Here is a 17,369-nt window from a genome sequence, read left to right as displayed (position 1 = left end):
AAATGCAATATATGTTGGTTGAACTGAGATTGACTGTCTGCAGGGCACACTTTTCCTGCCTCATCCCATATTCATTTATACAGGAGATGGGTCAAAATGGTTGACTTGTAACTGAAGTTTGTTAGTTAAAGGTAGTCAAAAAAACACACACATTTTGACACCCCGGGCTTAAAATCTGTAACACTGCTGTTTTTGAACACAAGATGGTGTCTTATATAAATGCCCCCAAGAAACCCCTGTTGAATAGACCAGCATTGCTGGTCAGCAGCTTATGTTGTGTTTTGGATGTTGGTCCCCAAAATGGTATGCTGGTGTCTCTACTAGGCATCTTAACTTGCTTAACCAGCAAGGTTGCTTGGTCAAACAGCTTTTGTAAGAGTTTGAAAGATAATTTGCTTGTGAAAAATGCCCTACAAAGCCATACCAGCACTATTCAACATAAGCCAGCATGGACCAGCATTGAAGACTAGCTGGTCGAAACAATTTTTTTCAGCACGTTCAATCAGGGTCAGGTGAACCCAAAACTACCCTAATTACTGTAAATAGGGCTTTTTAAAGACTGATTAGTCAACTAGTCATTAAGGCATCCAACCGACTAGTTTATTTTGAAAATATGGAGTTTTGCATAATCCTGATCTATGCCTTTGACTTTGTTTGCGTCCCAGTATGTGATGAGCTTCACCCCTGTGAAGGTCTTGGCCGTTACGCCACATTCAAGAATTTTGGCATGGCTTTCCTCCTGCTGTTCCGCGTTTCCACCGGGGACAACTGGAATGGCATTATGAAGGTGGGAACTAGAATCAACTGTCCTTCTATGGCGCTGAATTTTAATGATGCCCATTGCTTTATTTCAAATGCTTTACACGTTGTCTGTGTACACTCATTTTCAATCGGTTTAACTCTACCAAACATAATATTTGTACTCTTTCTGACTACATCATAGGACACACTGCGAGACTGCTCCCAGGACACGGGCATCTGCTACAACACGATGGTTTCCCCCATTTACTTTGTGTCCTTCGTGTTGACAGCTCAGTTTGTGCTGGTCAATGTGGTGATCGCTGTGCTTATGAAGCATCTGGAGGAAAGCAACCAAGAGGCCAAGGAGGAGGCGGAGATGGAAGCTGAGTTGGAGCTTGAGACTCTAGGTGGATCTGGAGGAATGTACAGAGGGCATTTGCCACCTCCAGGGCCGGGAGTCGTGGGTGGTCCAGGGGGGTCACCAGGGATCTCCAGAGACTCTCAAGAGCTGTCGGGACCTGTGTATCCCACAGACAGCCCACCAACAGACATACAGAGAAACTCAGAAGATCACATCAAGGCAGATCCTGATCCTCCTAATAGTATGGCACCACCATTAGAGGTTAGTGGAGATGCTGGCTTTGAGGTCAGTGTGTGTACTTTCCTTTGGCACTAAACTTTTCGTAAAGACTCACTTCTTCCTTCAGTTATTCAACATTTCAATAATCTCCCTAACCATAGGGGTGGGACTACTATTAAGGGTGTATGAACTTCTGGTGATGCAGTACTTAGTAATTAGTTAAAAAATATAGGTCGGTCAGGATGCAGAATAGTCATCAGGGGTTTTCAAATCACTACAAACATATATTTGTTTTTAAAAAAGTACATGTTTTCAAATAAAAACAATACTAACCTACTTGCTATTTTTAGAGTGGGAAATTCATGAGTTTCTGTTGTTGTCGTAAAGAGATGTGCCTGTTGGTTTCTCCACTTAAAACTCAGCAGTCCAAGGTCAGATGTGTCATGGGAAAGTATTTATGCAGACCTTTTTTAATGGAGGCTGGCTATTTCCAGAATACCAGCCATTTTTTTTCCCTTTCAGTTAACAATGACATTTTCCCTGTAGCTTGCTTCTGGAGTGTGGTGGTGTCAAAACGTTTTGCTCATTATCAGGACAAATCTTAATAGAATTCTAGTGCCCCCTGGTGGATATCATTGGAAGTGTAGAATATGGTGTTTCACTAACTTTTAAATATATGACATCGGATTACTGCATAATACATTGCACTTCCAGTTTAAGTAAGTAATACATTTTAGGTAATTCTGAGAAATTACCTAAAAAGAGCTGTTAACTCGAGATCATCCAGTCAGTGAGAAACTTGAGAACTGGATTAGTCTGATTTGTGAATGAATCCTTCAGACCAGTTTTGTGAACTGGGTCAACTGATTGGACATCACTACTTCTGTCATGAACACTCATGAACATGCCATTGTGAGCTAGGGTGTATGTCAAGCTTTTTATGTTATTTGTAATTTTCAGTAAATAACTACCTCAACTACCTCATATGACTGTTCATATGACTTCAGAAAACTTGGTTTGTAGCACAATTCATATGGGCCATTGTATGATCCATTTTGAAGCTTGAAAGCTAGTGCTAATAATATAAATAGTGAAAGAGTTTTCATTTTTGAGTGAACTGGTCCTTTAGGCATACTGAGTATTTAGTGTATCCCTTTGTAATTCTTTCTGTTGGCTACCTGGATAGTAGTCTACTTCTCCTCCTTTTTTCATTTCTCCTCTTTTTTCTCTCTCTCTCTGTGTACTGTCATTCACATCACCCCATCATCCCCTCTGCCTCTGTCTCTGTCTGCTCTTTTCCTCTCTTTTGGTCATTCATTCTGTCTACCACATGCTGGGGCTTTTAGAGGAGACCTATGTTAGACTCAGTTTCCCTGGTGATCCAGGGCTCACTGGAAGGAGAGCTCAGCATCATGGACAACCTGTCTGGCTCCATCTGCCACTACTACGCTCTGCCCCCACTTCCCAGCAAGCACCACACAGAGAAACAGGTCAATTCCCTGTTCACCCAGCTTTCTGTCTCTCTCTCTCTGGCTTTTCTGGCGCTATTGCACACTGGGTTATTATCTTGTTAAACCCCGGGTTAATGTCACATTTAATCTTGGGTTAAGCAATGCTTCACACTTGTAATTTTTAACAGAAATATGAAACAAGACTACCAAGGATTATGTTTACACAGGGTTTAGAATGCCCCTGAGTTAACAATTTCAAGTGTGTAAAGCCATTAAGTCTTTTTATTTGTTTCATCTGTCTGGACAACTTGGACTTTTTGTTTACTTGTTAGACAATGGCATCTAAGCTTTTTGTATGTAGGTTACCACCACTGCATTTTGGGATTTGAGGACTCGGTTCTGCTTCAGTAATATTCATCTGCCCTTGCGTTCTTACTTCCTCATCCCATAAGAGTGAAAAATGTCTCTTGCAATTCTCAAACATGAAAAGATACTTTGACTCTTGTGTCTTTTTCCAAAGATCATAAATTGCAAAAAGTGATGGACTCATCAGGCTCGAGTCGAAGAGATAATGTGTGGATCGATAAAGAGATGGATGCTGTTGAATTATGCACGAAAATCTCTTTTGGTCTGTTTCACAGAGAAATATTTCATTAAATTACATTAGCATTGCAAAATGTAGGCTTCTAAAAGCTTTTTTTTCATGTAATTGGAGAATCTGCAATGCATTTATGGAAATAGCTGACCACCTTCTTTCTACTTTTTTCTTTTGTTTGTTTTTGGACGACTTTGCAAAAAGTTGTTCCAGTCCAAGCTCTCAGTTGGAGTTAATTGGACAGTGTAATATGCAGTAATTTTGCCTGACACATGCCCTAACCAGGCACAATGCAACCAAGTGTCATGCGATAAAAGTTAATCAGAGGTTTTGTCCTGACCAGCCATGACAAGTGATGAGCAGCATGACGTTTTGTCGATTTTGTGATTTCGATTTCTGCATGCTGGGTAGCCCTGCCCACCATGAAATTTAATTGGTACAGTGTGTGATGTCACACATCAGGCATTTGCTCTTCTTGGTTCTTATGAGTAGCAGATTTCAATGGGGGATATGTGCAGCACAACAGTTCATTAATGTTTATAAAAGTTATTATGAATGGATATCTGTGGTTTACAGTGAAGAAAATATGTAGATTCTCTCTGAACTATCGGCAAAACCAGATTCCATTAGGCCTGAATGATAATGTCGGACAGGTAACAGGTACCCATCCTCACTTTAATGCATTTCTAAAGCCTGAAAAGTGTGGCATATAAAAACAAAAACTACTATCATTGGTTAAATAATTGGTCTGCACACAGTAAATATTAATATTTGACATAAATATGATCTTATTCAATATTCACAATTAATAACAGACAATTACGATTAAATAAGTTACTACAGTCAAAAAAAATGTAAAGACATTATTTTTAGAAGTATTTCATTAGCTTTAATTATTTTATTTATATACATTTATTTATTTATATAAAAATTATTAAGTCCTTTCACAAAAAGTAGCCCATGCACTGCACTGGTGGAGGCAGGGACTGGTTCATCCCATTAGATATTACATGATGGAATACGATCATAGTTATATAATATTTGGCCTCATATCTTTCACAGCACTTTTTAAATTAAAAAAGGAGTTTGTGATCAGAGTTTGTGCAATTCCTTTGTGAAAAGTTTTTATTTTCAGTGCCATCGCCAGGCGTTTTTTTTGTAAACAGCAACTTAATCTATTAAACATCATACTATATGTGTTCTGACTGGCTTTTATTGTGTCATATCACACACAACACAGTTTTGCATTCAGTGTGGATAGGCATATTGCTTGTCACTAAAAACGTATTCCATCATGCCTGGTTAAGACACAGTGTGGAAAAACCATTTAATTGATTTTTGATGATTAAACTTCAAAATATTCCACATGACTTGTCCTTGAGGCCAGTTGAGGTACAACTTTCATTTCTAATATACATTTAATTTTTGAGGACTGTTAAACACCAGGACATCTATCATGGCTGCTAAAGGAAGGTTCCTGCCATCTGACTTTGAATGGTCTATCTGTGTGCTGAACTGTTACAGTATGTCTGCTAAAATTAATGACTTCTCCATGTAACGGTTTGAGTTAAGTTTATTCATTTTCTTGCTCTAAGTAGTGTGAAAGTCTGTGTGTGTGTCTACTAACTATGCATGTCTTAGTTACCATCTCACTCTTGGCTCATCTCTTCTTCTCTAGATTCCTCTAGCCGAGATGGAGGCTCTGTCTCTGGCATCGGAGAAATCCTGGTCCTTAGCTCTGACGGATGACTCTGTCCCAGACGATTTTAACCCCCTCTTATTAACCAGTCAGGAGTGCAATGTATTTAACAGTAGAGCAATGTTCATTCTCCACTCCTGCCTCTCAGCCTTGCACTGCTTCCAAAGCCACTCACCCTCTCCACTCTGCACCTATATTGGGCCTAATTTATAATTGAGCATAATTTAGCCCCAAGGCATTTGGCCCTCTAATTCAAATCCTCTGTTCAGTTAAAAAAAAAAAAAATCTGCTCTCTTTTAACATTTTACCTAAATGCAAGGACAGATTATGGTCCTGTGAGGTTCCGGGGCACCAACCTCTTATCATGATGATATGTGAGATTTAATGTCCAATTAATAGAAATAAAGTCATAAATATGAGAAATAAAGTTGCAATTACAAGAATGAACAGACGATACTTTGCAAGAGACAACGTACCATGACTAGTTGCAGACTATTGACAGTCAAATGCCCCAGGGCACTGGCCTATAAACCATCCTTTCTTAAATGTCCTTAAGAGTGGAACCTTAAAGAATCCCATAGTTGGATGGACCACCTCTCTACATTTGTGAATTAATGATAAGCCTGGTTATGAAGCAACTGCCAGTGATTCATGACTAACTAATAATTATGCAAGTAATCTGCTGTCTGATACCTGGTTGTACCCTGTCAATAGTAATCTGATCAAGAATGTATTTATGTCTGTGCATCAGTCTAAGGAAGGGATTTTGTAATAGTAGAGCATCTTTACTTCTCTCCATTGTTTGATAAGCGACCTTTGTGCAGAGCTGAGAGGCAAGTGTGTTTGGAAGTTTTGGGGTTTCTAATTGTCCACTCCTCTCTTCCTTTCTGTTTCTTTATTTCTCTCTTTTCATTTCCCACCAGCCTGGTGTTTGTATGGTCCAGTCCAATCAAGTAGAATAGTATTACAGCCTGTTGATCTGCTACTTTACTGTCTGGGTTTTGCACCTCTGTCTATTTTCTTCCTCCCACATATCTAAAGATCATTTCTGAACTTCGTCTCCATCTGTATCTTTGTTGTGTGTTCATACTTTTTAGATGATGCTGTTTACGTTTTTTAATCTGCCTGTCTGCATATCTACATGTGTTTATTTTTTAGTTTTCTTGTACCATTATTTTATCTTTATTATTTTACCTATCTTTGGTCTGGTATTATATAAATGGAGTTTTGCCTAGTACCATGCTTCTTTAAAAAACATAGGAGTGTTGTATGTGGTTGGCTTCTGATGTCTGCCAGCTACAGTAGTACAGGCTCTGGGTGCAGCTTCTATTGGGAGGAGGCTGATGGTTCTATCACCTCACAATTTAATTAATATTCATTATCTCAGAACTATACTCATAGACCCATACATAATTAATACATAGCATTTCTAACATGATTAAGATTTATTTACATTGTTTTCATTTCTCATGTCGTATTTATGTGGACAAAAAAGTTGTGCATAAACATTCTTGAGAACTGAAATGTGTCATCTGTGCACTGAGCTTTGCGTAACACCATAATGTCAGCTATAATGTAAATACAGCAATGTCAAAAAAACATTATAAGAACATTAGAATGTGTTGAATAAAAGTACTGAAATTTGTAAAGCAAGATCATGAATATTTTAAGTTAAAAGTTTCTTCACTCATCTGCAATAAAAGTCGTCTGCATGGATATAAAACAGTTAATCAAAAGTATGGATTTGCATACACGGATACGACATGGTTTATGAGAACATGCTTCTAGATCAGTCTCCTCCCTGTGTCTAGTGCACTGTTTGCATTTCATTGTATGCTAACCAGTGTGCGTTTGTTCGTGTATTTATAAAGAAGGCCCCTGATGGTCCAAACACAAGCCTCATCTCACACTTCTACTTGCACTTCTTTTAATGCCCCTCAGAACACAGCTCCACCAGATCCCACAGACCTCCAGGAGTCAGGCAAGCCAACGGATGAGCACCTGTTGTATGTGAAGAAGACCTCAGTGGGCCGTACACATTCTCTGCCCAATGATATCTACATGCTGCAGCCCAACTCAACAAACAATATCCACACAACCTCACCTCACCTAGCTCAGACAGGTGCATCACTGATTTTTGGATTGTTTTAAATATGTTTTTTGTAAGCATGTAATAACACTGTAATATCAGTTTAATAAAGTTTTTTTTACATAATAATTGCTAGATTGTTAAATTAAATGTCTTGTCACTTAGGTTCTACTGGCTCTGTCCAATCTCAAACAGAAGAACCCACCCAGCACCTGACTGTGCCCACCAATCTGTTCCGACCAATCAGTCCTCGTAGTCTCTCAGACTCAGAGAGCATCCCTCGAATCCCCCCACCTCGCCGGGCACACATGCTTTCACGCACCCTACGCAGACAGGTGAGCTCAGGTTCAGACATCTCACCCTCTCTCATGGCTCCTTTTCAAAAGATAGAATGATACATTGCTTTCAGAATCCATTAAAATGTGTCTGTATTTCCTAATGTTGTGCTTTATTCTTTGCATTGTTTCTCTGCTTGAATTTTCTCATAATGCATAATATGCCAAGTCTTCCATTCAACACTTTATGGATTGTATTTGGAGACTTATGGGAATGTGATTGGTATGAAGTCTGACACCTCTGCACTGTTGATCTCTCCCTCTGGCCAGTACATTTCTGCTCTTAATCCTTCCTGCATTCTCTCCTTTTTTTCTGCTCTCTCTTGGCCTGAACACCTTCTAATGTGACTAACCCCGAGCAGCTCAGCATGGTGCAACCCCAGCCCGACCCCGAGCTGCTCCTGAGACACAGATACTCCTGTTTCTGAGACAGCTGGAATGGGGTGGTTGAGTCAGCTGGACTCTAGCACATCACCATTGAACCTGTCCCTCTTTTTCCCACCACACCCTCTAAATCACCCCTTAAATCTTCCATCCCAATGCATTTCACCATGGCTACTGTAAAGGCCAAAATAATAGGGTAAAGATCAGGGGGACTTAAATACTGAAAATAACTGACATTAAAGTATTTATATATTGAGATTTCTATGTCTAAGTAAGGATGTCCCAATACCATTTGTTTTGAGAGTGAGTATGAGTACCGATACTTCATTTTTGGTACTCACCAATACTAAGCCGATACCTGTTTTTTTTTTTTTTTATGAACTCCATATCAAACGTTTATTTCAATTTTATCATCAAAATGGTGTTTAATAAATAAATGTATTAAAAAACAAACTAATCTAATTTAAGTATAGCAATTAATTTTCAACATAATATTGTATTATTTTTATCAAATGAAGTGCTTTTATACAGAGCCTCACAGCACAATTCAAAATACAACATTGGAGTAATTATTGGTCAAATAATGTGATGTATAACAGAGCATCACAGTTGTTAGATACTGCTGAAGTATAATACAATTACTTCTAATTTATTATTAGTAGTAGTAGTTTGAGTATTACAGTGAATATAACAACTTTACAGTAGTGATATATTTCTGTCATAATTTTTTCCTATAAATTTCGCTTTTATTATGATAGAGCGTTTATTTTGAAGTGTTTCTGTGTTGTTTTGACCAAGGAGCTCTGACGTTATGATGGCAGCTCCCACTCTGGAAAAGTCGGTTGCTGCATGACTCAAAGTGGTACTTATTAAACCACAAAAGGCTGCTATTTAATTAAATATGTAACCTGTATGTGTCTCATGCTACAACTTGAATTTGTACTCTGTTTACTGTCATCTGCTACAAACAGAGAGCGTGATGCTTATTACGGAGTAGGAGGAGCTTTAAGCGTCGACGTCGGCATCAGGACAGCACTGTCTCCACACATTCACAAGCGCTCATATTTGAATTACATGCAAACTATATATTTATTTCATTAAATCATAGGTTTTGCAGTTAAATAATCGACTAATTGGACATAACTTGATTTTAATTTGTGGGCTGAATGTTTACGTGATGACATTCGTACGTCAGATGGTATCGTTTTTGGTATTGGAGCATCTTTACATGTATGAGCACCAGTACATAAGCGGTATCGGACCCAACACCAGTATCAGTTATCTGCAATAATCACCATCAGTTTACACCATCTTCTTTAAAAACACATAAAATGTACAGCAATCTAATTATGGTGCACATTATTTAATTGCAATCTAATTATGGTGCACATTATTTAATTTTTAAATAAAAAGTGTTGTTCACCCTAGCATTAAGAATAAAAACTGTCTGATATAAACACTTCAAAAGTTTGGACACACCTTATCGTGCTTTATTATTGCTATTTTACACATTTATGAATATAATTAAGTCATCAAAATCTGTCTGTCTGGCTGGCTGGCTAGCTATCAGGTTAGTTTTGTTAAGAAATGTATACATGGGAATAATTTATGTTCATCTTAATATTTCAAACATTTAAGCATAAGCTTCAAACAGTTTAAAAAATTCAGTCAACTGTGTCCAAACGTTTGACTAGTGGTGTAGATATATTGCCACTAGGTGGCAGTATAGATTCAATTTTACAAGCTACAACACTGAACAAGGCTCCTGTCTCCTACTCTGTATCGGCTAACTTTTTAAATTTGACATGTTTGTTTGGTTCCTCTTGATCTTTAGCCTCTCCCAAAACTCACACCCACCTCTCTCCTACTGGGCTGTTGCCTTCTTTTGGACTCTCTCAGCTAGAGGCAAGGAAGAAGTCCTCCAGTTACTGAGTTCGGAGAGAATGTGACCCCATGAAGAGACATGGGTCTTATGGTCTCTTGCAGTAGTCCAGTGGCTCAGAGTGCAGTCAGCCAAACAGTGCCTGTAGTTTTGCCTTAGGGTGAATGTTTCTCTGCCCTAGTTGAAAACTATACACCTATTACACACTTCTCACTGAAAGTGCAATTGAAACTGTAAGTTTTCACTTATTTGACTTTACTCAAAGCAGTAGCATTTCTAGGTACAGCAACTCAGGCAGTGTGTAAGTTTAGTACATGGGACTTTGCTACTTAGAATATGACAAAGGGGAGAGCAAAAGGGAGAATAATACATTTATTTAACAAATATTTATTTGGCAAAATCTCCAGTGTACACTGTTCATTTGGTTGAAAGGGTGCAATATACACATTTCCTATAGCATTGAACACAATTACACAGAAAATACTGATAATGTTTCAATGGGTATTTTAGTGGTTGTTGATCTAGGAATGGTACTTCAAAAACAGAACGTGTCACTACTATTAAGCAAGTTTTATTGAAATTTGGTACTAGCACAACTTAAGAGCTATTTTTTGTAGGTTATGGCTTAAAGAATTTTCTTTTTGGTGAGCTATTTCAAGTTTTAAATTAGCTTTTAAAAAGAACATCAGCGTTAGATCCTAAATGTTAGCTACCTCTGATTGGGGCTACAAATGCACTCAAAACAGATGCCATAAAGCAGCCTTTTTTCTCTTTTTCTAATTCCACCTCCAATCCTTTAAAACAGAGAAATTGTGGAGTGCAATGCTAATGGTAAACTCCACTCTAACTCCACGATTCCCCCTCCCTCCCTCCCGCTGGCTACTACACCCCTAACATCTCATATTAACCAGTATCCCTCTCACCCTTTCATGTCTTAATCCCTAATGTTACCCTCATACCCTCCCCTCACCTCCTCCGTCCCTGCTCCCCTCAGGTGGCAGTGAGTGCCGACTCTCAGGAGACTCTGTACACAGAGGGAGGGGGAAATGAGGGTCCTTTGGGGCTCCGGGAACTATCTGACCCCCCTGTCATCATCCAACCTCAGCAGCAGCAGTACCAGCCCTCACTCTTTCTGGTTCCCGCCACACCAGGTGCCTCTCCAAAACCCTCACGATCTAGCGTGCACACGCAGCACAATCCCTACGACCAGTGCAACATCTTCTCCAGACACGCCCACTCTCCACCAATACATCCGCACCCATCAGCCTCCAGGCCCCCTGTAAAGCAGGAAGAAATGGACTCAGTGGACCAGGAGGTGTCCCTTATTGTCAGGACCGGGCTTGCATGCAGGAGCGACGATGGGATTGGCGGAGGAATGGGAGATGTAGGTGTAAGTAGGAGTAATCTTAAGAAGTACCACAGTGTGGATATTCAGGGCCAGCGAGTGTTGCTGTTACTGCGGCCCTTGTCCTGGCTAGACGACCCACGCCGACACTCCATAGAGGTATGCTCGTCTGTGGATAGCAGTCCCCAAAGCAGTTCCATCTCCTCCGGCTTTGTCTCACGAGGGGACAGCATCCAGCAACAGCAGTCCTCGCCACGCACCCGCAAGAAGAAGATGAGTCCCCCGTGCATCTCCGTGGATCCGCCAGAAGGACTGGAGCATCCAGGGGGCTTTAATCCAGCTCTGGCTATGGTGCCACCCCCGCTGCCAAGCAGGGACACTTGCCTGAGGAGGCGAGCTCCCTCCAGTGACTCCAAGGACTCTTTTGATTTGGGTGGAGGAGGAGACGGGCTGCCTCAAGAGGGAGTTCCGAACTCCAAGCTATTGACTCTGCCTAGCTTCTCTTTTGAGAAAGCAAGCAATGAGCACTGAACACTTGACTCATGTGCACACAATTACACACGCACACACCCAACACGCACACAACACACAATGCACTCTGTTTATCTGTGATGGTAATAATAATAGTAATAATATTCTTAGAGAGTAATAATCCTAAATGCAACAGTGGTGAATACTCCATGATCATGAGGAATAGTATCTATACCTTGTATTTTCTTTCTCTACTGCCAAAAGGAAACAAAAGGAATTTGTGCTGAAGAGTAAACAAGCTAATAATGGGACACTCTCTCTCTTCTCAAAGACGCAAAAAGACATCTGTTGGCAACCTCAAGACTTCCCTTTGGAAGTCAGTACAGAGTACCTTCTGGTCATTGTGAAAACTTCAAAGCACTATCTTGATGCTGAACTCCACAAAGGGAACGGATGAAGGTTCAAAGCAATATGAACGTTTTAGAGACACTATTTTCTTAAATTATTGGGCCATGGTGTTTGTAAAGGATGTAGAATTTCTTTTTTGATTTCATTATGGTTTTATTTGTCTTTTTGTGCTGTTATTTTTTTTCGCAATGTTTTAATTGTTTGTGGTTTTTCTTAATTTTTTTCACCATAGGATATTTTTAGCTTTCTTGTTTTAACAAAGATAAAAAAAATTAAAAAAGATAGAATTTTTTTTTTATTTTCAAAGTGCTGGGATACATGTATTTGTAGGAATAATGATAATGATAATAATAATAATTATAATATATCTCTTTATAATGAATAATTAAACAGCTCTTTGATTTTTAAGCACAAGTATTAGAGTGATGTGCCCTGATTAAAGAACTCACATATTGAACATCTTATACAGCATTGATCAAGAAGACTGTTAAAAAAACAAATACTAATATAAATGGTGCTGTAAGGTTTTTTTGTTTATATCACACAAATTAAAAAGTATTTAATTTATTCATGACCATTTTCCACACTGAAAACAACACAACAACATGCTCTAAAATGTTCTACACAAACTGTTAAAATCTGACTGTAAAATGATGAGGATGACCATGTTAAAAATAAACCAGACATCCGTTTCCATGCTTCGGAATGATACGCTGAGTGTAGGTCCTACACACATCTTGGAAAAGAACAAGGTTTGGCAGACTTTCCACATCATACTTCTATCATAGTTATTCTGGTGTTTAATACCAGTCAACTTCCTCCTTATTACTTCATGTGACAGGCCAAGGTTCTTGAAGTGGGTGGGTACTCACCGGTATGCAGTACCTGCACTTCTCTAATTTAGTCAACAGAGTACCTGCAGTTTTTCTGGGTCTGAGTCTCCCGGTACTTTGTCATTTTTTTATTTTATGTAATACAGTGGATGATTTGATACAGCCCGCCAATTTACCTGATGGATTTTGATATAATTCACATTCTAAACATCTGAGCACTCTCTGCGCAAAACTTAGCAGCGAGTTTAACAACATTCAGCGGTACATGAATCAACATCAGTGGAGCGTTTGCGTTTAACCTTGTCTGAGCTTAATTCAGTTACATTGCTCTTTAAAACATGAACCCGCAACTTTTAGGTGAGCATATTTATTGTCTAATTCAATCAAAATGTATTCATGCAAATTGCTTAGCAGGTGCAGTAAAAACTAAAAACTTAAAAAATACTGTTACAGAGGTGATGTCAGCTCAAATGCACAACCTTTTTCAACAAAAGATGAATTGATGATGAAAACCGAACCTTTAAAGAAAATACACAAAGTTTTTATTTTTTTATCCTTTCTTCAAGTGTTAAATGGGTGTGTCTCATCTTTTCAGGGTCAGTCGTGCTCGTTAAAAGTGATTACGTGAAGCGTCATTAAACCTGCATACATCATATATCCTGATTGTGTTTGGTTCTATGATCAGAAGTGTGTCAGAGTTCTCAATCCTGAACACCATTTGTGCAGGACAAGTAAAGGTTCATTTTCTCCTCCTGAATGGTAGAATAATAGAGAAACGATATAACTGGCATTGCATTTTTTCATTATTTTATCTTAAAAAGACACTTCTATGTTAGATTGCTATTGCTTTCTTATACGGGTTAATATTGTCAAAGATATACAGAATTTAGCAGTCCTAAATGTTTTTCCACTGTTTTCATAAACAATAAACCTTTATTGTTTTTTTTATTTTCGAAGTAAAGTTAATCGAAACCTAAATTGTGTTCTTTAGCCAGATCTTAAAAATAAATGTATGTCCAGACCTAAAAAATATATTAATTAAAACCCCCTTTTATTGAGGACTATTTTAATGTAAACAAACACGCATTATCAACAGTGTTTTGTTTTTCAAGTTAACATGTTAGTTACAATGAAAGAGTTTGATAAGATAAATGTGGAAAAAAGTTTGGCCCCATTGAGTTTTCATCTGGATAATCTAGCCCATGAAAAAAGCATTTAAAGAGCCCTGCCAGTAACCCCGAAATGAATTTATTTTTGCGAACAAAAGTGGTCTCCGAGTATCATTTAATAGTAAAACGGAGAGTACCTGCACTTGTTTTCTTCCAATTCAAGCACTGCCAAATTGGTGTTGTTGGCAGTCATGCATTAATGTATTAATTTGTCTGGTGTCAGAAGGTTGAAGTTCAGACTGTTTTTGAAGATTAATTTCAAATGGTCTTTTTAGACTTGGGAGGAAGATTTCATTACTGTAATTTACATGATCTATAGATACCGATGGACATCAAACTCTTTATTTCAAAATATTAAGAAAACAAATATTCTTAATTTTAAGCAGTTCCTTGTTCTGCCTTTGCATTTAAATACTTTTTTAGATGTTTTTTGAAAGCTTTTTTCAATGCTTTTTAAGTATATACATTACTATTCCTTCAGCATACAACATTTGTGTAAAATAGTAACATGAAAAAGTATAAGGAAATCATAAAAGCCTCTGAGGACCTTATCAAAGGAGTTATTTACCTTTTCCACAAATCTGCCCTATTTCTTTACACTTTGTATGTGGTAGTTAAGATACATTTAGCTCTTTTGTGTAAGCCTCGCTGAAGATCAAAATTGGAGTTGATTGAAACTGTTGTCAAGTGCACTGTGAATGACTCACTGAAGCAATTCTCTTTGGTTTTCATAATAGCTAATCGGCACATCTGCAGGCCTCTTTTCAAACTCAGGAAAGCTTGTGAAGCCCCTATTTTCCTTCAAAGCTCTGGGTGAAGTCCAAATCTGTGACTGCAATTATAAATGACTTAGGTGTGTATTTAAACCTGTTTGTCAGTGGACCAATTTCAGAATGATTGACCAGATACATTTTTAACAATCTACAAAAGTATTATCCAATCCCACTTGCTTGTACACAATGCAATGTTACAGGTATGCATAAGGATGGTGTTTATATTCATTGTAGAACATGATGTTCTTTCCAGCTCATCTCTCCACTGCACCAAACAGTGGAGAGATTAGTGGTGTAGAATTCTACCTCTAGGATATATTTAATATGGAACATTTTGACTAAGGTGATACAAAATAAAGAATGTAATCTGTTTGTCATCATATTTAAAACTTTGTTTCTTCAAACATTTGGCCAATACATCAGAGGATAAGCACTTCTTCGACGCTGCAAGAAAAAAGATGACGTTCCCTCTCAGCTTTTCTTTTAAACTGTAAAACCTGGGAAACAGCTTGAGTGACCAGATGGAAAAGGAAAATTTTGAGGTTATTAGTAAACATCCTCAGGAGGAAACAACATTTAACCTCTGCTGTGCTTCTATGCGTGTCTTCTCTGAAGAAGATCACTTAGGGATTTAGCCTGTCCCTGGGTTTCCATTTTTTAAATTAAGCCTTATTGTTGATATATGAGCACTTCATGCCTCCATGCGCACACTGACAATCAATTCAGCTTCCAAAAGATGACGCTGTTCCTGTTGAAGACTGTGATAAGATTTAATAATTAACATTTGGAGAACAACACCTCCAGAGAAGTTTTGGGGTGGGATAGACACCGAAAGGCCTTGTTTACCATCAAAAATGTCATTAAGACTCTTTGGGAGGTCCTTTGTTATTGGCTAAGTTGTTGCTGTGAGTGTGTCCTCATCAGTGTGGTTTTGCTGATAAGCCAGTAGAAATCCATTCACAGCCTTGCTCCAAATAATTGATAAGTGATTCAGCAAGCATTGTCACATGAAATGAGTGTCAACACAAAAAGGCAAATATACTAAACTAAAACGAATGCTAAAAGAACAAAATGTTGTCTCTATATTCCAAGTTTTCTGAAGCCATACAACAGTTTTGTGTGAGCAAAAGACATAAAATAAGTCTGTATTTACTGATAATTATTCTGAATTCTGAAGCTCGCATCTAGTCCAGGTTTGTGTCCAAATTTAAAATTGGTGCATTAATGACATTGGTGCCCAAATGGCATTGCTTCTTGTGTGTGCGCACACCATTATTACACGGGTAGTCATGTAATAATGTTGTTTCCAAAAGTTCCAGTACCCTTTGATTAGCCACATTATGCCAACTCCCATCTCCTATCAGACATTTATTCATTGGCTTCAGTGTGTGTACCTTTCCTTGAGATGCGACCACAAGTGCGTGGAAATACGTTAATACAAGAAAACATGCCATTAGAATTGTTTTTAAATAATACAATAATAAATCACATAATAATCACAGAAAAGTAACCCTAAAAAAGTGAGTTTTAAGAGAAGATTTAAAAATACAAAAAGATTCAGCATGTCTAACCTTAGAGGGAAGAGAACGCCCTGTCACCCATAGAACGTAGACGAGTAGAAGGAATAGTTAAAAAAACTGATTCGGAGGAGCGGAGGTCACGCGTTGGAGTGTAAGGGGTTAAAAGTTCAGACAAGTATTGAGGGAACAAACCATGCAAAGTCCTGTAGGTAATCATGAAAGTCTACATGAAACCTGAGAGGAAGCCAATGCAAGGACTCCAAGACAGGAGTGATGTGATCACTTGTCCTGGTCCCTGTCAAGATTCTAGCAGGAGAGTTTTGCACATACTGCAATTTATTTAAAGTTGATTTAGAAACTCCTACAAGTAAAGCAATAATCAAAGAGAAAACACAAAAGTATTGATCAGTTTTTCAGCCACAGAGTATGATAACATGGGGCGCAGTATTGCAATGTTTCTGAGATGGAATGATGTTTTAACAGAATTATTGACTTGGTGATCAAATGTTAAATTTGCATCAAATATCACCCCCAAATTTTTCAGTTTTGTTTGTAACTCCAGAGCAGAGCCATCCATATTTAAGTTTAAAGAACCAGCTTTACGAAGCTGGTGGGGTGAACCAATGAGCATTACCTCAGTCTTGTCAGTGTTAAGACAAAGAAAATTTAGAGACATAATTTTTTTATCTCAGTAATACATTGTGCAAGGAACGCGACAGCCACACAATCACCAGGTTTTTAATGGATGTAAATCTGGGTGTCAGCTGCATTAAAAATTATAATTAAGGCAGAGAGGTCTTAAGAGTTGACCAAGGGGAAACATGTAAATGAGCTCGGCATTCAACACCATAGTGCCCTCCAAGCTTGATGTGAAACTCCAGGCTCCTTGCAGCTGGATCCTGGACTTCCTGTCAGGCACACGTCAGGTGGTTAGAATGGGCAGCAACATCTCCTCATCACTGACCCTCAACACTGGAGCCCCGCAGGGCTGTGTTCTCATCCCACTCCTGTTTACCCTATACACACATGACTGTGTGGCAACACATATCTCCAATGCCATCATTAAATTTGCAGACGATTTGACAGTGGTAGGT

At 38.5% G+C, this 17,369-nt stretch overlaps 1 protein-coding gene across 1 annotated transcript in view; it reads left to right on the top strand.

Moving 5' to 3' along the window:
- Positions 1–13,126, top strand: part of cacna1g (calcium channel, voltage-dependent, T type, alpha 1G subunit) — a 174,152-nt gene extending 161,026 nt beyond the window's left edge. Inside the window, exons 29-35 of the mRNA XM_052112236.1 lie at positions 666–787; positions 944–1,363; positions 2,668–2,811; positions 5,046–5,168; positions 7,008–7,188; positions 7,321–7,490; positions 10,751–13,126. Of these exons, the coding sequence (XP_051968196.1) occupies positions 666–787; positions 944–1,363; positions 2,668–2,811; positions 5,046–5,168; positions 7,008–7,188; positions 7,321–7,490; positions 10,751–11,632 (2,042 nt within the window). The 3' untranslated portion in view covers positions 11,633–13,126. The remainder of the gene's footprint in view (positions 1–665; positions 788–943; positions 1,364–2,667; positions 2,812–5,045; positions 5,169–7,007; positions 7,189–7,320; positions 7,491–10,750) is intronic.
- Positions 13,127–17,369: the final 4,243 nt, after the last annotated feature.

The sequence above is a fragment of the Xyrauchen texanus genome, chromosome 40, assembly GCF_025860055.1.
Source record: "Xyrauchen texanus isolate HMW12.3.18 chromosome 40, RBS_HiC_50CHRs, whole genome shotgun sequence".
In the NCBI taxonomy this organism is placed as follows: Eukaryota; Metazoa; Chordata; class Actinopteri; order Cypriniformes; family Catostomidae; genus Xyrauchen; species Xyrauchen texanus.
The sequence above is the reverse complement of the archived record's forward strand: the minus strand, read 5'-3'. Positions and strand labels throughout refer to the sequence as shown.